This window comes from Triticum urartu, chromosome 2A, assembly GCF_056163025.1.
Source record: "Triticum urartu cultivar PI428250 chromosome 2A, HENAU_Tu73, whole genome shotgun sequence".
In the NCBI taxonomy this organism is placed as follows: domain Eukaryota; kingdom Viridiplantae; phylum Streptophyta; class Magnoliopsida; order Poales; family Poaceae; genus Triticum; species Triticum urartu.
Genome location: NC_141874.1, coordinates 649,274,906 through 649,298,091, shown reverse-complemented (window position 1 = coordinate 649,298,091; position 23,186 = coordinate 649,274,906). Strand labels below are relative to the sequence as shown.

Here is a 23,186-nt window from a genome sequence, read left to right as displayed (position 1 = left end):
ACATACACCAAATTTTGGCATTTGGTATCCAAAGAGAGCTTCCTTTGATCTTGTTGGCTACTCCGACTCGGACTATGCTGGTGACAAGGTTGATAGGAAGTCCACTTCGGGTACTTGTCAATTCCTTGGTAGATCTCTTGTGTCTTGGTCTTCCAAGAAACAAAACTCGGTATCCTTATCCACTGCTGAAGCGGAATACATTGCTGCGGGTTCATGTTGTGCTCAATTACTCTGGATGACCCAGACTCTTAAAGATTATGGGATATATGTGAAACATGTTCCATTGCTTTGTGACAATGAAAGTGCTATCAAGATTGCTCACAATCCCGTGCAACACTCTCGAACTAAGCATATCGAAGTTCGTCATCATTTTATTCGAGATCATGTTGCTAAGGGTGACATAAACCTTAAGCATGTTCGCACCGATAAGCAATTAGCGGATATATTCACCAAACCACTTGATGAGAAAGTGTTTTACAGGTTAAGAGGTTAATTGAACATCATTGACGCTTCAAACTTGGAGTAGGAACTCCATTGGATACATGCAAGATTTGAGCTTACGACTAATCTCTTGATATTTATCCTATGATGATTATCTTATGTCTTGACAATTTGCATCTTGCATGTTATCTAACCCTTGTAGGTACTTGGATGAATCTAATTCTATGAGATTGCAATTCACTCACATCTTGAGCAATCTCTACATCATCAAGTCTCTACACAATGGTGATTGATGACAAGGAAGCACGAAGCCTTTCAAACATATCCTTTGACAAATTCTATGTTGAGTTTCATGATTGTCATGTTGGATACACAAGTGCTCTTCCTTGAGAAAACTAACCCATGTAGGTAGATGAACTCAAAATCCAAAGGGTGCTCCCAACTCTTGATGGGCTACATCAACCTTGAGCAACCCACACAAGTTCAACTACATGATCAAGATCAACACCACCACCTAAGGTATGTTATTCCATCTTAGAGTAGCTTTACTCCAAGTCATGAGTCAAAGCAACTCGACAAGATGTGAATACATCAAGATACTTAAACGAAAAATGGTAACCTCATTTTGAGCTTAAACGATGAGTATGACCTATGATCAAGTGATCTCACTTGACTCCTAAGTTAATGCAATCTAACATAGGTGACTTTGTCACCACCCAACTCTAGATGAAGTTCTCTTGTGTTCTTTTCTGTGTTCTTGCACTTGTCTCATGCATATTTGTTTCCCCTTTCAAACTTCATCGAGACCTTTTTGTTTCTTTTCTTTGTTCTTTGTTCTGCATTTTCTGCATCCAATTCATTGCAAATCTTTGTGAGATCTTATTTGTCTAGTGAGCTGAGGTGACAAGTGTTTTTCTATGATGAACTCGGTTCCACCGGTTTCATGTTTCCGGTCTAACCAAAGATTTTCGGAGCAACCAAAGCATACAACTCGGTGATACCGATTGCACTACAGGAAAAACATTTTGCCATTTATTCCTGCTTTATTCTTTATCCAGCTCCACTCAATGAATCTTGTCCTCTGCAAGCATCACATTTACCTTACTGCTTTATACTGTGATTCAACGACCGAACCCATTCACAACAAATTCCAGAAGACCCTTCTTGGAAATTGATGTCAAAGGGGGAGAGAGAGATCACATCAAAGCTTAATCATATCTCTAGGGGGAGAGATCTCTAGGGGAGGGAATACTCCAGGAAAGAGTAATCTTCAAGGATCCCAGATGCTTGATATTCAAGAGGAGAGATGCCACATGTCTTCTTGGGGGAAAGACATGTTCATATGTGCTTATTTGCATTAGCTCTGTTCATTTGTTTCTTTGAGCTTTGTTTTTATGTTCCCTATCTTCTCCCAGTATCCCATGCTAGATTCAGGGGGAGCAAGACATCCAAGGGAAAGAAAATTCTTAAATTCATTGCATATCCTTCTCTTTGGGGACATGTCAATACCTATCGTGGTACTCTGTACTCACTCTACATGTCATCCCAGTCTTGGTACTCTTGTGGTTTCTTTTGTTTTCTCTAGCTAGTAGGTGCATCTGTGTTATCTAACCTTGTTTACGCAGGTTCATCCCATCCTAGCCAACTCAAGACCACAAGGTAAGTATATGCATCATGGTCATGTGTATGAGAAATTCTTGCTGATGTACATACTGTTTGCAAGAAGGATTCATGGGCATGAAGGTACATTTCTCATATTTTCATCACTTGCTCTGATGCATATAGCCAAGATACATGTAACACATTGCTACTCTGTCATGGTTATGCTCTCACATGCTTCTATATACCATATTCACATGATTGCATACATGTAGGGGGGAGCCTATGCTTGTTACATGTCTTTCCAAAGCTTTACTTGCTATTCTCTATATCTTTATCTAAATCTTTGATGTATGTTGCCATCAATTACCAAAAAGGGGGAGTTTGAAAGCACAAGTGCTCCCTAGGTGATTTTGGTAAGTAATGACAACATATCTCTTGTTGGACTAATACTTTTACCTAGTATGTTTCAGATGAGTTCAACAATGAAGTGGCATGGACTAGAGGATGTGGAACCCCTTTAAAATGCTAAGGACAAAGGATTGGCCCAAGCTCCAAGCTCAAGACTCTACATTTTATATTTTAGTGATCCAAGATTACATTGAGTCTATAGGAAAGCCAATACTATTAAGAAGGGATGAGGTGTTGCTTAATGGCTTGCTTGCTCAAAGTGCTTAGTAATATTCTCCAAAGCCCTCAACCACTTTCTCACTTCCAAATATGTCCTAAACCAAAAGTCAAAATCGGCCCCACCGATTCTTTCTATCTGGAGCCACCAAGTTCAGTTGAAATAGCCACTGCCAGAAACCCTAATCAGTTCGGTCTCACCGATGGGATCTCGGTCTCACCGAGATGGGCTTGCAAACTCTCTGTTACCTGTTGCAATATTTTCGGTCCCATCGAGATATGCAATCGGCCCCACCGAGTTTGCTTGGCCAACTCTCTGTTTCGCTTATTACCCAAATCGGTCCCACCGAGTTTGAGTAATCGGTCAAACCGAGTTTTGGTTTACCCTAACCCTAGCACATCGGTTCCACCGAGTTGATCTAGTTGGTCCCACCGAAAACCCTAACGGTCACTAGGTTTGCTAAATCGGTCCGACCGAGTTTTTCACTTTGGTCTCACCGAGATTGGTAAATTGTGTGTAACGGTTAGATTTTGTGTGGAGGCTATGTATACCCCTCCACCCACTCTTCATTCGAGAGAGAGCCATCAGAACATACCTACATTTCTAATACACATTTTCTGAGAGAGAACCACCTACTCATGTGTTGAGGCCAAGATATTCCATTCCTACCATATGAATCTTGATCTCTAGCCTTCCCCAAGTTGCTTTCCACTCAAATCTTCTTTCCACCAAATCCATATCCTGTGAGAGAGAGTTGAGTGTTGGGGAGACTATCATTTGAAGCACAAGAGCAAGGAGTTCATCATCAACACACCATTTGTTACTTCTTGGAGAGTGGTGTCTCCTAGATTGGCTAGGTGTCACTTGGGAGCCTCCGACAAAGATTGTGGAGTTGAACCAAGGAGTTTGTAAGGGCAAGGAGATTGCCTACTTCGTGAAGATCTACCTCTAGTGAGGCAAGTCCTTCGTGGGCGATGTCCATGATGGGATAGACAAGGTTGCTTCTTCGTGGACCCTTCGTGGGTGGAGCCCTCTTTGGATTCGCGCAACTGTTACCCTCCGTGGGTTGAAGTCTTCATCAACGTGGATGTACGATAGAACCACCTATCGGAACCACGACAAAAACATCCGTGTCTCCAATTGCGTTTGAATTCTCCAAACCCTTCCCTTTACATTCTTGCAAGTTGCATGCTTTACTTTCCGCTGCTCATATACTCTTTGCATGCTTGCTTGATATGTATTGTGTTTGTTAAACTAGTGCCTAAACTCCACTTCAACTTAAAGAAATTAAAAACTGCAACTTTTGGCACTTAGTGTCTAATCACCCCCCTCTAGACACCTCTTCTCGATCCTTTCAGCGGTCCTCTTCCTTCTCTAGGGAGAGGAAGTTTCAGTCCCTCCTCCCCGGCTAACCTCCTTCGCGGAGGCGCTAGCCTCCTTGTTCCCCCCTTTATCTTCTCCTGAGGGCGCTTGATAAGGCGCGATCTCCAAAATCCTGGTTAGCACGGGATTTGGTGAGGTCTCAGGGAGGGGGGCCGGACACCTGATCAACTTTGCCTTCGCTATCCAATCCTGGTCAAAAAGCGGCTTTTTTAGGGCGACGTTGCGATAAATAAACTGACAGTGTGTTCGGATGCGGGGCTACCTACTTGGGTATCCGGGCGATTGCAGCTCAGACTTGTATCCTCAGTGATGTCCGGACACACTATTTGTGGTCCGAAGAACAATTTGTACATCTCTTCATGTGTCATGCCGAGGAAATGTTGAATAGCTCGCGGTCCTTCCGGGTTAAATTCCCACATGCGAAGGGGCCGGCATTTGCAAGGCTGGACTTGACGAACTAGCATAACTTGCACTACCATAACTAGACTGAAATCTCTCTCAAAGAGATCTCGGATATGGCTTTGCAGTATTGACACGTCCTTGGCTAGACCCCAGCTCAGCCCCCTGCTGATCCATGACATTAGTTGCGGTGGGGGGCCAGAGTGAAAGGTGGGGCAGCTACCCACTTGGCACTTCGGGGAGCTGTGATGTAGAACCACTCCCGCTGCCACAATCCGGACACCTCTGGGAAGCAACCCTCAGGCCATGGAGCGTCAGCGGTTTTGCTTATTGAAGTGCATCCGCACGCTGCGTGCTGCCCCTCGATCATCTTCGGCTTCACATCGAAGGTCTTGAGCCACAGTCCGAAGTGAGGGGTAATGCGGAGGAAGGCCTCACATATGACAATAAATGTCGAGATGTGAAGAAGGGAATCCGGGGCCAGATCATGAAAATCTAGCCCGTAATAGAACATAAGACCCCTAACAAAGGGATCCAGAGAAAGGCCTAGTCCTCGGAGAAAGTGGGAGAAGAACATGACGCTCTCGTTGGGTTCGGGAGTAGGGACAGCCTGCCCTCGGGCAGGCAGCCGATGCGAAATTTCGGCGGTCAGATATCTGGCCTCTCTCAACTTCTTGGTGTCCTCCTCCATGATGGAGGAAGGCATCCACCGACCTTGAAGGTTGGATCCGGACATAGTTGAAGGTCCAAAGCACCTGACCTGCGTTTTGGGTGTTAGAACTCGATGCGGGGGAAGGATTTGATTGAGCACGAGAGGGAAAAAAGAAAAAGCCTTGTCCCCTTAATAAAGAGGGTGAATATCAAGCGTCCTCCTCGTAGCCGTTTGGGACTTGCCTAAGATCTAGGAGTCCTATCAATAGGCACGGTTGGGTTACCCACGTCCGTATTGATGAGAATCCCGTAATAAAGGGGACACGATCTCTGCTTCGACAAGACGTGCCAAGGAAACCGCCTCGCGAAACACGCTGAGATTGGTTATGAAAAACGATTCAAATAAAGACCTGACCGTGGTGTGATGTGATGTCACGCTGCGGGGTATGTCAGCAGATTAGATTTGTGGAAATATTATTCTCTCTACGATGGTATGTGGAACTTGTTTTGCAGAGCTGGACATGATCCTTGTGTTCAAAATCTTCTATGAAGTATTCGGAGGAGGAACCCGCCTTGCAATGCCGAAGATGATCTGCGCGCCGGACTCATCGTCATTGAAGCCTGGTTCAGGGGCTACTGAGGGAGTCCTGGATTAGGGGGTATCCGGACAACCGGACTATATCCTTTGGCCGGACTGTTGGACTATGAAGATACAAGATTGAAGACTTCGTCCCGTGTCCGGATGGGACTCTCCTTGGCGTGGAAGGCAAGCTTGGCAATACGGATATGTAGATCTCCTTCCTTGTAACCGACTCTGTGTAACCCTAGCCCCCTCCGGTGTCTATATAAACCGGAAGGGTTTTAGTCCGTAGGACAACATACAATCATACCATAGGCTAGCTTCTAGGGTTTAGCCTCTTCGATCTTGTGGTAGATCAACTCTTGTACTACTCGTATTATCAAGAACAATCAAGCAGGACGTAGGGTATTACCTCCATCAAGAGGGACCGAACCTGGGTAAAACATCGTGTCCCCTGCCTCCTGTTACCATCCGCCTTAGATGCACAGTTCGGGACCCCCTACCCGAGATCCGCTGGTTTTGACACCGACAGTCTTCATCAACATCACCATCATCATCACCATCCTCATCTCTTTTACGCAGTCCACTCTCCCGCACCCCGTTGTAATCCCTACTTGAACATTGTGCTTTATGCCACATATTATGATCCAATCATGTGTTGCCATCCTATGATATTTTGAGTAGATATCCTTTGTCTTTGGGTTGATTGATGATCTAGATTGGTACGAGTTGTATGTTTTATTTTGGTGCTGTCCTATTGTGCCCTCCGTGTCGCGCAAGCGTGAGGGATTCCCGCTGTAGGGTATTGCAATACGTTCATGATTCGCTTATAGTGGGTTGCTTGAGTGACAGAAGCATAAACCCGGGTAAGGGGGTTGTTGCGTATGGGATAAAGGGGACTTGATGCTTTATTGCTATGGTTGGGTTTTACCTTAATGATCTTTAGTAGTTGCGAATGCTTGCTAGAGTTCCAATCATAAGTGCATATGATCCAAGAAGAGAAAGTATGTTAGCTTATGCCTCTCCCTCATATGAAATTGCAATGGCGACTATCGGTCTTGTTAACAATTGCCTAGGACAATTCCGCACACCGACCCATCGTTATTCCACACTCGCTATTTATAATATTTAGTAATATATTCTAAGTTTATGATAACAACACCTACTTTTATATTTTAGCTCTCCGATATCATACAAAGTTATCCTCTTCATACCCACAACGTAGTTTTATTTCTCGTTTCTAGTTGGAAGCAAATGTTCGGTGTACGTAGAGTCGTATCAGTGGCAGATAGGACTTGAGAGAATATTTATCTTACCTTTAGCTCCTTGTGGATTCGACACTCCATACTTATCACTTCCATCTTTGGGAATTGCTACGATAATTCCCTGCACTTGGGGATTATCAAGCTCTTTTCTAGCGCCGTTGTCGGGGAGCAATAGCGTGGGGTTAATATTCTCGTGTGTGCTTGTTTGCTTTCTTCACTAAGTAGGTTTTGTTTTTCCTTTTTGTTTCTGTTTAGTTGTGGGTGAAACATACAAAAAATAATTTAAGAATGAGAATACAAAAAAAAATTAGTTATCTCTCATGCCTAAAAAGTTTTTCAATAACAGAAGTGATTGGAAGATTATGCATTGAAGAAATGAGGGTCGACCTTGAGCACTTGTGTTCATGCTCATGGAAACAATGTAAAAAAAATTCATGGAAGCTTCTCTGAAAATAATTATCCCCTTGTATATATCCATTATATTATAAAAATAATGTGCCAAGCCTTGGTTTTAGGATGATTAGATTGCTTGTTTACTATGTACAATACAAAAACAGAAACTTTGGCTGTAGCACGTGATTTTACATTTTTTACTGGAAAGTCAAATGGGTCTGAAACTTTTTGCACATTACTTATGTATAATTTTTTTAAATTTTCATATTTTTTAGAATTTTTTGGAGTTACAGAAGTTTACTAAACTTCCAGATTACTACAGACTGTCCTGTTTTTGACAGATTCTGTTTTCTATGAGTTGTTCGCTTATTTTGATGAATCTATGGGTAGTATCGGGGCGTATGAACCATGGTGAAGTTGGAATACAGTATATATAGTTCTAATATGAAATTGGAATAAGTTTGCAACAGTACCTAAAGGTAGTGATTTGCTTTATTACACTAACGGATCTCACAAAGTTTTTGTTAATGTTTTGTGTGGACGAACTGTTCGAAGATCGAGGAGCTATCAGTATGAGAAGAATAAAGAGAGGCAAGATCTCAAGCTTGGGGATGCCCAAGGCACCCCAAGTAAATATTTTAAGGATACTCAAGCATCCAAGCTTGGGGATGCCCCGGTTGGCATCCCGTCTTTCTTCTTCAACAATTACCGGTATACCTCGGTTTTTGTTTTGTTCACATATTTGGTGTCCTTTGTGTTTTTGTTTTTCCTTTAAGAACTATGCTAGTATGAGATAGCCCTTTATTGATTTATAGAATACTTCATGTGCTTCACTTATATCTTTTAAGTATGATCTTATAGAATTGCTCTTTGTGCTTCACTTAAATCTTTTGAGTATGGTTTTATAGAATGCTTCGTGTGCTTCACTTATATATTTTGAGCTTGGATATTGGTTAGTCTATATTAATTGAAGAATGCTCCATGAACTTCACTTATATATTTTGGAGTATGAATAATACTATCATCTAAAGTGGATTTAGAAGAAGTTTGCTCCCACTATTCCGAATGAGGAGAATTTTGCTTATGTGGAGAGTAGTAAAAATTTTATGCTCGTAGATCATGAAAAGAATGCTTTATGTGATGGTTATATTGTTGAACTCATTCATGATGCTACTGAAAATTATTATGAGGGAGGAATACATGCTTGTAGGAGTTGCAATAATATCAACTTTCCTCTCTATGTGCTTAAAGTTTTGAAGTTATACTTGTTTTGCCTTCCTATGCTAGTTGATTCTTGTTCCCATAAATTGTATGCTCACAAAATCCCTAGGCATAGGAAGTGGGTTAGGTTTAAATGTGCTAGTCATATTCTTCATGATGCTCTCTTTATGTTTCAATTCTTATCTTTTATGTGAGCATCATTGAAATCATCACCTAGCTAAAAGGCATTAAAGAAAAGCGCGTGTTGGGAGACAACCCAATATTTACCATTACTGTTTTTGTGTGTTTACATGATTAAGCTACTGTAGTAATCATGTTTTATAGCTTTTGTTTCAATAAAGTGCCAAGTAAGACCTTTAGGAAGACTTGGGTGAAAGTTAATGTGATCTTGCTGTAAAAAAATAGAAACTTTGCGCTCACGAGATTAGCTGTCATTTTTTGACAGAAGAGTGTGATTGAGTTGATTCTTTTTATAGAAGATTAATAGACAAATTCCTCACATCCACCAATTTATTTTATAATTTTTGTAGTAGCATAAGTATGGTTGGTGTTCACATCATTACAGATTGTTCTGTTTCTGACAGATTCTGTTTTCATTGCATAACTTGCTTGTTTTCTAGTTTCTATAGCTTATATTTCTCAATATAAATTATAGAAATGATTTGGTACAGTAGGCATTGTGTGATAACTATCATGAACCTTCTCTTTGACAGTACCAAAGTGAATGGTTTACTCTTTATCATACTAACCTATCTCACGAAGTTCCGTTAAGTTTTGTGTGATTGAAGTTTTCAAGCTTTGCGTGAGATATCGATATGAGGAGAAGAAGGAGTAGAAAGACCCTAAGCTTGGGGATGCCCAAGGAACCCCAAGGTAATATTCAAGGAAGACTCAAGCACCTAAGCTTGGGGATGCCCCGGAAGGCATCCCCTCTTTCATCTTCAAAACTATTGGTATATATACCTTACTCGGAGCTATATTTTTATTCGTCAGATGATATGTGTTTTAATTGGAGTGTATTTTCAATTTTATTTGTTGTTTGAATAAAATCATTGCACCTGAAATCTTGAATGAAAAATAATCCTCCCATGGTTAGTTAATTATTTGACTACTTAGTGTTCTTCACTTATATCTTTTTGGAGTAGTTTGTCATTTACTCACGCGCTTCACATATATCCTATGAGTAAATGGTTGAATGAATTGAATATCATAAATCTGAATTTATATACGTTTCATATGCTTACAACATGGGGAGTAATGACTTCACACATAATAAGTATAGGTAGTAAACTTATTGAAAGTTAGCAAACGCAGAATTGGTCACTTGAACAATTCATGAAAGAATATTGAAGGAAGAGAGATTTCACATATAAATATACTATCTTGGACATCTTTTGCAATTGTGAGCACTCATTAAAATATGACATGCTAAAAGGTTGATGTTGGACAAGGAAGACAACTTAATGGGTTATGTTTTCCTATATCTGAAACGTTATATTGTGTTATGTTTTCCTATATCTGAAACGTTATATTGTCTTGGATCATCCAACATGTTGAGCTTGCCTTTCCCTCTCATGCTAGCCAAATTCTTTGCACCAAGTAGAGATACTACTTATGCCTCCAAACATTCCTTAAACCAGTTTTGCCATGAGAGTCCATCATACCTACCTATGGATTGAGTAAGATCCTTCAAGTAAGTTGTCATCGGTGCATGCTATAAAAGTTGCTCTCTAAATATGTATGATTTATTAGTGTGGATAAAATAAGCTTTATACAATCTTGTGATGTGGAAGAAATAAAAGCGACAGACTGCACAATAAAGGTTCATATCACAAGTGGCAATATAAAGTGACGTTCTTTTGCATTAAGATTTCGTGCATCCAACCATAAAAGCGCATGACAACCTCTGCTTTCCTATGTGAAGGGCTTATCTTTTACTTTTATCTTCTACCCTTATACAAGAGTCATGGTGGTCCCTTTTCACACTTTTTCCTTTGGCAAGCACCTTGTGTTGGAGCGATCCGGGTATATATATCCACTTGGATGTAGGTTTTCATAAATTATTATTGTTGACATTATCCTTGAGGTAAAAGGTTGGGAGGCGAAACTATAAGCCCCTATCTTTCTCTGTGTTCGATTAAAACTTTGAACCCATAGATATCACATGAGTGTTAGCAATTGTGAAAGATTAAATGATAGTTGAGTATGTGGAGTTTGCTGAATCAAAGCTCTTACATAGACCCTTCCCGAAAATAAGATGAATTGCAATTGTTTGATGACTAAGAGCATGGTTTGTTAGTTTTCAAGAAAGTTTATAATATATACTTTAGCATGTGAATAGCTTGTTACTTGATCATGAGAAGTTTTATGAGTTGAGATACTCTTATGATATATAATGATGCTATAAAAAGTGATTGAAACTATCATTGATCAAACTTAAGCACTTGCTAGCATTCACACTTCTTAAATTACTGCTTTTATCATTTACCTACTCGAGGACGAGCAGGAATTAAGCTTGGGGATGCTGATACGTCGCCAACGTATCTATAATTTATGAAGTGTTCATGCCATGTTTACAATAGTTTTATATGATTTTGGTATGATTTCATTAGAACCAACCCGGACTGACGTTGTTTTCAGCAGAACTACCGTGGTGTTGTTTTTGTGCAAAAATAAAAGTTCTCGGAATGCGATGAAAATCAACGGAGAATTTTTCTAGAAAATATAAAAAATACTGGAACAAAAATCTACCAGAGGGGAGTCCCGTGGGCGCCACAAGGGTGCGGGGCGCGCCCACCCCCTGGGCGCGCCCCTGTGCCTCGTGGACTATCCGTGGGGCCCCTGACTTTTTCTCGATGCCAACCTCTCCTATAAATACCCAAACCTCCAGAAATTAACCTAGATCGGAAGTTCCGCCGCCGCAAGCCTATGTAGCCACGAGAAATCAATCTAGGCCCTCTCTGGCACCCTGCCGGAGGGGGACATCATCACCGGAGGCTATGGAGGAGGATCCCAGAGGGGCCATCATCACCATGAAGGCCAAGGACCAGAGGGGGAACCTCTCCCCATCCAGGGGGAGGCCATGGAGGAGGAAGCACAAGGGGAAGAACCTCTCCTCCTCTCTCTCGGTGGCACCGGAGTGCCATCGGGAGGGGAATCATCGCCGCGGTGATCGTCTTCATCAACATCACCATCATCATCTCTTTTACGCGGTCCACTCTCCCGCACCCCGCTTTAATCCCTACTTGAACATTGTGCTTTATGCCACATATTTATGATCCAATGATGTGTTGCCATCCTATGATGTTTTGAGTAGATATCCTTTGTCTTTGGGTTGATTGATGATCTATATTGGTACGAGTTGTATGTTTTATTTTGGTGTTGTCCTATTGTGCCTTCTGTGTCGCGCAAGCATGAGGGATTCCCGCTGTAGGGTGTTGCAATACGTTCATGATTCACTTATAGTGGGTTGCTTGAGTGACAGAAGCATAAACCCAAGTAAGGGGGTTGTTGCGTATGGGATAAAGGGGACTTGATGCTTTAATGCTATGGTTGGGTTTTACCTTAATGATCTTTAGTAGTTGCGGATGCTTGCTAGAGTTCCAGTCATAAGTACATATGATCCAAGAAGAGAAAGTATGTTAGCTTATGCCTCTCCCTCATATGAAATTGCAATGACGACTATCGGTCTTGTTAACAATTGCCTACGACAATTCCGCACACCGACCATCATTATTCCACACTCGCTATTTATAATATTTAGTAATATATTCTAACTTTATGATAACAACACCTACTTTTATATTTTAACTCTCCGATATCATGCAATGCTATCCTCTTCATACCCACAACGTAGTTTTATTTCTTGTTTCTAGTTGGAAGCAAACGTTCGGTGTACGTAGAGTCATATCAGTGGCAGATAGGACTCCAGAGAATATTGATCTTACCTTTAGCTCCTTGTGGGTTCAACACTCCATACTTATCACTTCCATCTTCGGGAATTGCTACGATGATTCCCTGCACTTGGGGATTATCAGTGAGTTCCACATTAAACTCCATATTCGCAACAAGGCCGACAACTTCACATGGACCCTCGTCGCCGTGTATGCGGCAGCCCGGGATTAGTTCAAGGTGGATTTTCTCCGTGAGTTGGTTAATCTGGTGAAGGATAATCCCTACCCCATTCTTATAGGAGGAGATTTCAATTTGCTTCGATTTCCAAATGAGAAAAGCTGCGGTAGGTTTGATAATCATTGGCCCTTCATTTTCAATGTTGTCATAGGCATTCTAGACCTGCGAGAGGTTTCCATGATTGGAAGACAATTCAGTTGGGCGAATAGTCTTCCGGAACCGACATATGAGAAACTAGATCGCGTTTTAATGGACACCAACTAGGAATCTTCATTTCCTATGGTGTTTGTTCGTGCTCTACCTCGTATCGAGTCCATATCAGACCACACACCAATTCTCCTAACTACTAGTTTGCCACGACCACAACATAGATGCAAGTTCAAGTTCGAACTTGGTTGGTTGCATCAGGATAACTTCCATGACATGGTCAAGCAGGTATGGGAAAAACCGGTGGCCAGGCATACCCCAATACACAAATGGAATAACAAAATGCATGCATTACGTAAATTCCTTGGTGGTTGGGCTAGGCATACGGTGGGTATCCTCAAAAAGGAGACTCTACGTCTCTTCATCTATCATTGATGAATTATAAGCTTTGGCAGAGGTTAGACCTCTACCTGAGCATGAAATCGAGATCAAGAGTCAATTGAATGCATAGATAGATAGCATGCTGCGTGAAGAGGAACTCAAATGGCACTAACATTCTAACTCTCAATTTATCCTGAAAGGCGATTCAAATACTAGATATTTCCATGGAGTCGCCAATGGCAGACACCAGAAGAAACTTATTCATTCCCTACAACAGGATGAGGGCACAATTGAGGGGCATGAACAACTTAAATATTATATCACTAATTATTATAAAAATCTGTTCGAAGCCCCAGAGGAAGAAAACTTCTCGATGGATGAGTCCCGGAAAGATGACATCCCCGAGGTCTCTGATGAGGAAAATGTTGGAAATATGCCTTAGAGGCAATAATAAATTGGTTATTATTATATTTCCTTATTCATGATAATCGTTTATCCATGCTATAATTGTATGGATTGGAACTCAAGTACATGTGTGGATGCATAGACAACAACATGTCCCTAGTGAGCCTCTACCGGGCTAGCTCGTTGATCAAAGATGGCTATGGTTTCCTAGTCATAGACATGAGTTGTCATTTGATAACGGGAATGATGTGATGGACAAGGCCCAAACTATAAACATAGCATATGATCGTATCAAGTTTATTACTATCGTTTTCTGAATGTCAAGTATCTATTCCTATGACCATGAGATCATGCAACTCACTGACACCGGAGGAGTACTTTGTGTGTATCAAACGTCGCAACGTAACTGGGTGACTATAAAGATGCTCTACAGGTATCTGTGAGGATGTCTATTGAGTAGGCATGGATCAGGACTGGGATTTGTCACTCCGTGTGACGGAGAGGTATCTCAGGGCCCTCCCGGTAATACAACATCACAAGAAGCTTGCAAGCATGTGACTAATGAGTTTGTTTATGGAATCTTGTATTACGGAACGAGTAAAGAGACTTGCCGGTAACGAGATTGAACTAGGTATGGATATACTGATGATCGGATCTCGGGCAAGTAACATATCGCCGGACAAAGAGAATTGTATACGGGATTAACTAAATCCTTGACATCGTGGTTCAACCGATGAAGATCTTGATGGAATATGTAGGAATCAATATGGGCATCCAGGTCCCGCTATTGGTTATTGACCAGAGAGGAGTCTTGGTCATGTCTACATGATTCTCAAACACGTAGGGTCGCATGCTTAACGTTTGGTAGCACTAGGGTGGTATTGAGATATTAATAGTGGAAAGTTTGAAGGTTGTTCAGAGTCCCGAATGGGATCCGGTACATCACGAGGAGCTCCGGAATAGTCTGGGGGTAAAGATTCATATATGGAAAGTTGTTATCGGGGTTCCGGAAAAAGTTTGATTTTTTCGGTATTCTACCGGGAAGGTTCTAGAAGGTTTCGGAGTGGGGCCCACCTGCATGGGGGACCCACATGAACGTGAGTAGTGGGGAAAGTCCCCACAACCCTGGTCTAGGCACACAAAGATCCTCCCTTAAAAGGAATAGTATCATATCCCAAGGGGATAAGATCAGGATCCCTAAAAAGGGGGATAGCGATCTGTGGGGAAGGAAAGGTAGAATCTCCTCCCCCCTTTGGCCAATGACCCTAGGGCCTTGGAGGGCAAGCCACCAGCCCCCTCCACTCCTATATAAAGGTGGGGAGGCGTTGGGTGCAGCCACCCTTCGACCCTTGCCTGTTACCTCTCCCAACTCCTCCCACGTTTCACCGGTACGCGCTTGGCGAAGCCCTGCCAGAATTCCGCTGCCACCACCATCACCATACTGTCGTGTTGGTCCCGATCTCATCTACCCCCTATTTCTCGCTTGCTGCATCAAGAAGGAGACGACACTGCCGAGCTGCACGTGTGCTAAACTCGGAGGTGTCGTCCGTTCGGCACTTGATCGGGAGTTCATGGACGGATCATGATTGGTGAAGGAAGTATGCCCTAGAGGCAATAATAAAGTTGTTATTTATATTTCCTTATATCATGATAAATGTTTATTATTCATGCTAGAATTGTATTTAACCGAAAACTTGATACATGTGTGGATACATAAACAAAACACAATGTCCTTAGTAAGCCTCTACTAGACTAGCTCGTTAATCAAAGATGGTTAAGTTTCCTAACCATAGACATGTATTGTCATTTGATGAATGGGATCACATCATTAGGAGAATGATGTGATGGACAAGACCCATCCGTTAGCTTAGCATGATGACCGTTAAGTTTTATTGCTATTGCTTTCTTCATGATTTATACATATTCATCTGACTATGAGATTATGCAACTCCCGAATACCGGAGGAACACCTTGTGTGCTATCAAACATCACAACGTAACTGGGTGATTATAAAGATGCTCTACAGGTGTCTCCGAAGGTGTTTGTTGGGTTGGCATAGATCAAGATTAGGATTTGTCACTTCGAGTATCGGAGAGGTATCTCTGGGCCCTCTCCGTAATGCACATCACTATAAGCCTTGAAAGCAATGTGACTAATGAGTTAGTTACGGGATGATGCATTACGGAACGAGTAAAGAGAGTTGCCGGTAACAAAATTGAACTAGGTATGAGGATACCGACGATCGAATCTCGGGCAAGTAACATACCGATGACAAAGGGAGTGAACTATGTTGTCATTACGGTTTGATCGATAAAGATCTTCGTAGAATATGTAGTAACCAATATGAGCATCCAGGTTCCACTATTGGTTATTGACCGGAGATGTGCATCGGTCATGTCTACATAGTTCTCGAACCCGTAGGGTCCGCACACCGAACGTTCGATGACGATTTGTATTATGAGTTATGTGTTTTGGTGACCGAAGTTTGTTCAGAGTCCCAGATGAGATCACGGACATGACGAGGAGTCTCGAAATGGTCAAGAGGTAAATATTGATATATTGGAAGATGGTATTCGGACACCGGAATGGTTTCGAGTGGTTCGAATATTTTTCCGGAGTGCCGAGGGGTTACTGGAACCCTCCCGGGGGAAGTCATGGGCCTCATGGGCAACGGGAGAGAGAGAGAGGTAGAGATAGATAGAGAGAGGGAGGACAACCCACAAGGGGTGCCCCCCCATGGGAGTCCGAATTGGACTAGGGGAGGGGGCGGCGCCCCCCTTTCCCTCTCCTACTCCCTTCCTCTCCCTTTCCCCCTTTCCCACTCCCGAAAAGGAAAGGGGAATCCTACTAGGACTAGGAGTCCTAGTAGGACTCCCCCCATGGCGCGCCCCTCTAGGCCGGCCACCTCCTCCCCTCCTCCTTTATATTCGGGGGCAGGGGCACCCCAAAGCACAACAATTGTTCTCTTAGCCGTGTGCGGTGCACCCCTCCACAGTTTACTCCTCCGATCATAGCATCGTAGTGCTTAGGCGAAGCCCTGCGCGGATCACATCACCATCACCGTCACCATGCCGTCGTGCCGACAAAACTCTCCCTCGACCCTCTGCTGGATCAAGAGTTCAAGGGACGTCATCAAGCTGAACGTGTGCTGAACTCGGAGGTGTCGTATGTTCGGTACTAGATCGGTTGGATCGTGAAGAAGTTCGACTACATCAACCGCGTTGTCAAACACTCCCGCTTTCGGTCTACGAGGGTACGTGGACACACTCTCCCCCTCTCGTTGCTATGCATCTCCTAGATAGATCTTGTGTGAGCATAGGACATTTTTGAAATTGTATGCTACGTTCCCAACAATTGGATCACGAAGACGTTTGACTATATCGACCGCATTTCTTAATGCTTCTGCTTAGCGATCTACAAGGGTATGTAGAGCCAATCTCTCCTCTCGTAGATGTGCATCCCCTAGATTGATCTTGGTGAGCGTAGGAATTTTTTTTTGTTTCCCATGCAACGTTCCCCAACAGAAAATAGCCTTCTAACAGCACCATACTTTGAGGAGGAAGTTAGAAAGACAGTTTTGCTAATGGAGCACAACAAATCCCCGGGTCCGGATGGTTTTCCCATGGAGTTCTATCAGAACTTTTGGGAAGTCATCAAACCGGATCTCCTCCTCTTGTTTAGCTACCTACATGCTGGCCAACTAGATTTGTTTCATTTAAACGTCAGTGATATTATTTTATTACCTAAGGTTAATGAGGCTAAAAGGATACAACTATATAGACCTATTTGCCTCCTTAATGTTAGTTTTAAAACATTCACAAAGGTTGCGACTATTAGGCTAAATTCAATAGCTGAACATGTGGTTCGTCCTTCACGGACAACTTTTATGCAAGGTGGACACATCCTAGATGTTTTTTTAAAGGAAAGCGATGGGGGAAGCCCCCCACAACGAGTTTTTTTAAAATAATAAGAACCCAAATTCGCGCCTGCGAGGACTTGAACCTGGGTGGCTGGGTTGTACATCCACTCCACTAGCCAAGTGAGCTAGGCTCACTTCTTCCATCCTAGATGGTGTTGTTATCCTTCATGAAACTATCCATGAATTACATAAAAAAAAGTTGAATGGGGCGGTCCTTAAAATAGACTTTGAAAAAACTTATGGCAAAGTCAAATGGACATTTCTTCAACATACTCTCAAAATGAAAGGATTTTCTACTGAGTGGCGCGCTATGATCCATAGCTTCGTTTTAGGAGGTAGTGTTGCCATTAAGGTCAATGATGACATTGGCCGCTATTTCCAAACGAAGAAGGGATTGCAACAAGGTGACTCGCTATCTATTCAATATAGTGGCGGATATGCTAGCATTCATGATTGAGCGTGCCAAGGATGATGGATAAATTGATGGGGCGGTAAATCATCTAGTTGACGGTGGTCTCTCTATACTTCAGTATGCCGATGATATGATTCTCTTCATGGATCATGACCTCAAGAAAGAGAGAAATCTTAAATTAATTTTATCAGCATTCGTCTTAAGATCAATTTTTATAAAAGTGAATTGTTTTGCTTTGGCGAGACTCAAGATGAGGCTCACCTGTACGCCGACCTATTTGGATGCGAGCCAAGGGTGATATTATCGCCACGGTAATGGAATCATTTCCGCCAAGGGTGACCTTCAGAAGGGATTTAATTGGACCCATACTCCAATCGTGGAACACCCCGCTGCAGCGGTTGTCCACAGTGCAATTGTCACATGGGTCCGATGTATTCCGATGGGACCTACATAGGAATGGTCAGTTCTCAGTGGAATCCATGTATAGAGGGTTAATCCAGCCTGACTTGCCAGTTGATAGTAACAAGAAGATCTAGAAGATGAAGATACCGCTTGAGAATAAAATCTTTGCATGGTATCTTTGTCGTGGAGTCATTCTTACTAAAGATAACCTTATTAAGAGGAATTGGCATGGAAGTCCAAAATGTGTCTTTTGTCACCATGATGAGACAATAAAACATTTATTCTTTCAATGCAAATTGGCTCGTTCTATATGTCAGTCATCCAAATAGCTTCTGGCTTGTATCCTCCTTGTAGCGTTGCTAATGAATTTGGTAATTGGCTACATGGGATTGATCACAAGTTTAGAACTCTTCTCAGGGTGGGAGCGCTTGCCGTTATTTGGTGGCTTTGGCTATGTAGAAATGATAAGGTTTTTAACAAAAAAATACTTCTCTTATGCACGTTATCTACAGATGTATCGAGACTCTTCGTTTATGATCCTCTCTACATGGCGTGGAGAATTGAGATATGTTTATGAAGGTGTGTACACGATCGGAGGCTACAACGAGGGATACTTTTATCCAACATGGGTGGCAGCATGATCTTAGGATTGACCCCCCTCCCCTCCGCTTTAGGCGTTATAAGGACTCCACATGTTTCTTTATATTTTGCCTTTTTATTTTTTGTTTGAATGAGAGGACATTGTTTGGCTATGTGCATCTTAACTATGCAGTAGCCAGATGTATTTAAGTAATAAAGCGTCCCTTTTTGAAAAAAAACCAGTTGCCAAATACATTAGCAACACTATAAGGAAGATACAAACCAGAAGCTATCTGGAGTGACCATATAAAACGAGCCAATTTGCATTGGAAATTAAATATTTTATTATCTTATCATGGTGACAAAAGACACATTGCAGACTTTCATGCCAATCGGGAGGCTTATGGCAACTGAGTACATTTTTTACCAGAATCGTCGCATCAACGGGTATTATGCCAATGAGCCTGATATGTCGACTTCGCTAGAGTTGCTCTTAGACAAAGGAATGTACAATAGTCAATAATTTCTCACAAGTTGCAGCGAACCTTAAGTGTAGATTTTGTTTCCCCAAATACAAAAATATGCATATATAATTAATCATAATAGTAAACACAATGGCCTGAATTCTCTGAAATGTCACACATGTATCAATCAGAAAGGGATTCAATGCAACTGATCTCATCTTAGTTATTTGTAGATAATGAACAACGTAACACTGTACCTGAGACACGCTTGACTTGTAGCATAGTTATCATGGGCCTTGGATAACATGGTAAGTGGTTACAGATCAGACATCTTAATTTTCCTCTCTGCTAAGTTTGCAACTGTAGATTTGCCACTTCTCCCAAAGAGAAAGCAATATTGAAACACCACATACAATCTTCTTGTGAAAAATGAAACATTGACCTGACTCAAATGAGGACAGGCATCAAATGCTACCTATTCCTCAAGCTATACTTCACCCAGTTCAACAAAACCTAAATCTGACATGCACAATTATACTAACAAAATAGCTGCAATTTGGCAATTATACTATCATGGCCATGACAATTATATACCAAGCTTAAGAAGTCTGACAGTTCCTGAACATTTCATACTGCAATTGAGGCGTTTTACAACTTGATGGGCATAACCAGCATATGCTTGGAGCCTGCTGTTTAATATATTTGTACAATATTACTGACTTTGAAGTCTTAACCAATTTTTGGAAGAAGAATATTGCATGTACCGCATAAATTGAACTTACCATGCATTTTCCAAACCCCCACCACTAGATCTTTGTATATTTATGTGGTTGAAGTTTATCCAACCATCTTTAGCAACACACTATGGCTATTTTGTCAAAAGGAAAAACCATACAGAGCATGATACCTTTCATATTACTAACATGGTTAAATCCACATTCACTCTGAAATGCTGGAAAAAAATCCCATAAAAGAGGAAGATCTGCACTGCTAATTGGACTCACTAAAGTAAGCAGTGCGGATCTTCCTCTTTTATGGGAGTAACACATTTTAATCAGATATATCTTTAAAGTGCTGAAGTTGCATAAGATTTACAACTTGATTTCCAACCAGAAGAAACTACAGTGCTATTTTCAAACATATACATACGTATCTAATAGGTATTACCTATTGTAGAGTATCTAGCTGCATACCTGCACGAGCAATTCAGCTAGTCGTGTAGTAAAATGAAGGGCCTAGTAAATGGTAAAGACTTGCTCGGAAATTATGAGGTCCTGCAAATCTTTTGTCTCTACGCACATAATATGAAGTGTGAGTGGATAAGCACCCACCAAAAATTTAGCAACTATCCATTCCAAGAATATGGAGCACGCTCGACAACTAAATAGTCCCCCCTTATGTCCTTCGCTACACGGATCTCATCGTCCAAATAGACAGTATCAAACCTGAAAATGAAGATAATGGAAATATCATTGCAGGAAAGCGAAATATTCTGTTTGACATCGTTAACAGTAATATGCAGAGGGAAGGATCAATGCCAGTTTAACATTACATAAGTATTTAGCCTTTTGGTCTTCATTAGTAATTTACCATGTGTATTGAGAATACCTGGTGCTCAAATAAATAAAAGGACCCAAAGGGCCACATTAAATTTGTTATTTTCTAGCTCACTGTCTGAAGAAGAACCAAGTTAAGGTTGATTAAGCTTTTCTCCCATGTCCTATCTCCTAACAATATATAGACAAGGAAAGAAGGGCATGAAAACGGTTGATCTTACACATCTAGCTTCTAGTCTGAAAATTATCACCTTGAATCCTCCCATATCTTACTCAGATACCCGTGTCATTTAGATGAATAAATTGAGTTGTATTTGCAAAATTGCATGGATATATAAATATAGGCATAGCAGACTTGGATTCGGGCCAACCAAATCCAGTAATGTCTAGCCAATCTCCATTTCTCAAGTTAGTTGATTTGTCTAGCAACATGACAATACCATGTGAGACCGCTAATCATTTTCCCGATAAAGCATTCTGCCTTCCATGCCTAGATTCTTCCCCTCCTGTTCTTCCAGAAAAATAATAATGAGAAGAATTGAAGACACCATTTACAAATCTGGTGGTGAGAAAGGCTCCTAAATCCCTGATCATTTGCTCAATCTCCTCTTATTTCTATGTAAGGACCTAACTGAATCTGGAAGTCAGAAACTGTGTCACCCCATCTTCCAAGAAGAAAAGAAACAATCCGACTTTTACGGATCAACCACGGCGGATCTTTTATTGCCAAAGATTTCAAGAGGCTTGGCAAGGAGGTTTGCAAGAGGTTGGTGTGAGGATGAGATAAACAATGTTAGACTTGGAAGTTATTCATTAGGCACAGAGGCTTAGAATCTCTATGAAATTCCAATCGATTCATCTGATTCTTACTCATACAAATTTTCTCACAATTTCTCTCAGTGAAACAGAATTTAAGTCTTCTGATCTTAGGAGAGTGATTAAACTGAATCGCCAAGTCTCTGTGCTTACATCTTGTTCTTTTCACATGGTTTTGTAAAGCTAATGTCAAACAAACAAACAAACAAACTCTTGTGCACTCACCATCCTTTCCCAAATGGCGGGAAGGGAACCTCCCAATTGCCCCCCTTCAGCATAGCACGTGTAAACCTGCAAATGATAAACATCGATATCGCCTTGACATAACAGGAATGCAGTTGTTAAACAACAGAAAAAGGTTATCAGGTCCTACCGAAAATTTACTCGCTGGGGTGGTTGGATCTCGATGCTCCCGTTCACGACGAACGCGCCAGAGGGCGGGAAGGTGATGACGTTGTTGAGGCTCCCACCTGGAACGTCGATGACCTGGAGCACGTCGCCGGCGGCGGTGCGGAAGGTGGGGGCGTTCCGCACGATGAAGAGCTGCTCCTGCTCGGTCGTCCAGAGGAGGCGCCAGGTGCCGGAGAGCTTGGCGGCGTCCGATACGGTGTCGGCGTCCGGGGCGGAGGCAGCGAGGGCGTCTATGCAGGAGACGATGTCCGCGAGGCGGGACGGGTCGGACTGGGTTTCGAGGCCGCGGCCCTGGTCGGCGATGAGGCGGAGGAGCTCGGCCTTGGCCGGCGGCGGGCGGGCCGGGAAGAGGGCGCGGAGGAATCCGACGGCGTGGGGCGCGGCGGGAGCGAGGCGGCGGTTGCCGCGCGGGCTCGGCGCGAAGGTTTGCGCGGCCGTGTGGGTTTGGAAGAGTAGTGGCGCCATTGGCGAGGATTTGGTTTGGGTGGTGGAGAGTTTGGAGACGGCAGAGGGGAGCGAGCTCGCGCTCACGTACTGATGCTTGGGCTGGACTAATTACTTTAGATCCCTTTCTTTTCATTCATGGGCTGGGCTAAACTGAGCCTAATAAACATAGGCCAATCAAGTCCATAAACCCGGGAGCTATATCTGGCTATTAAACGTTCGATCGGGTTCTGGTTTTCTTTGCTTATGTATTTCTTTGGGTTTTCTCAGTTTCTTTATGGTTTTCTATTTTTCTTTGTTTTCTCATTGGTTTTCAACATTCTTTCTTATTTTTTGTTGTTCTTTGTTCCTTTCTTGGTTTTGATGGGTTTTTTTGCTTTTTTTTTCTTTGTTACTTTTCTCGGTTTTTTCGTTTTTCTTTGTTTCCTTCTCGAGTATCACTATTTTCATTCTTTTTAATTGGTTTGCTTTGGTTTTCATTTTCTTTCTTGTTTTTATGTTTTTATTGGTTTTCTTCAATTTTTTAAATGTCACAACATTTTTTAAATGCGGTAAAAAA

General features: G+C 42.1%; 1 protein-coding gene across 1 annotated transcript; it reads right to left on the bottom strand.

Annotated features, from left to right (window-relative positions):
- Nucleotides 1-20,448: 20,448 nt before the first annotated feature.
- LOC125539418 (Plastid-lipid associated protein PAP / fibrillin family protein) lies at nt 20,449-22,708 on the bottom strand. The gene is made up of 3 exons (XM_048702863.2): nt 22,146-22,708; nt 21,998-22,063; nt 20,449-20,845 (listed from the first exon to the last, which is right to left on the bottom strand). The coding sequence occupies exons 1-3, from the start codon at nt 22,646-22,648 to the stop codon at nt 20,746-20,748; spliced, it is 669 nt and encodes a 222-aa protein (XP_048558820.1). The 5' UTR covers nt 22,649-22,708; the 3' UTR covers nt 20,449-20,745.
- Nucleotides 22,709-23,186: the final 478 nt, after the last annotated feature.

Bases quoted from the DNA above. Each gene is read 5' to 3' on its own strand.
- LOC125539418 (XM_048702863.2), bottom strand. From the start codon at position 22,648: ATGGCGCCACTACTCTTCCAAACCCACACGGCCGCGCAAACCTTCGCG. The intron at 22,064-22,145 runs GTAGGACCTGAT...TATCATTTGCAG, and splicing joins CCCCAGCGAGTAAATTTTCG to GTTTACACGTGCTATGCTGA. The intron at 20,846-21,997 runs GTGAGTGCACAA...CTTCATTTTCAG, and splicing joins CCGCCATTTGGGAAAGGATG to GTTTGATACTGTCTATTTGG.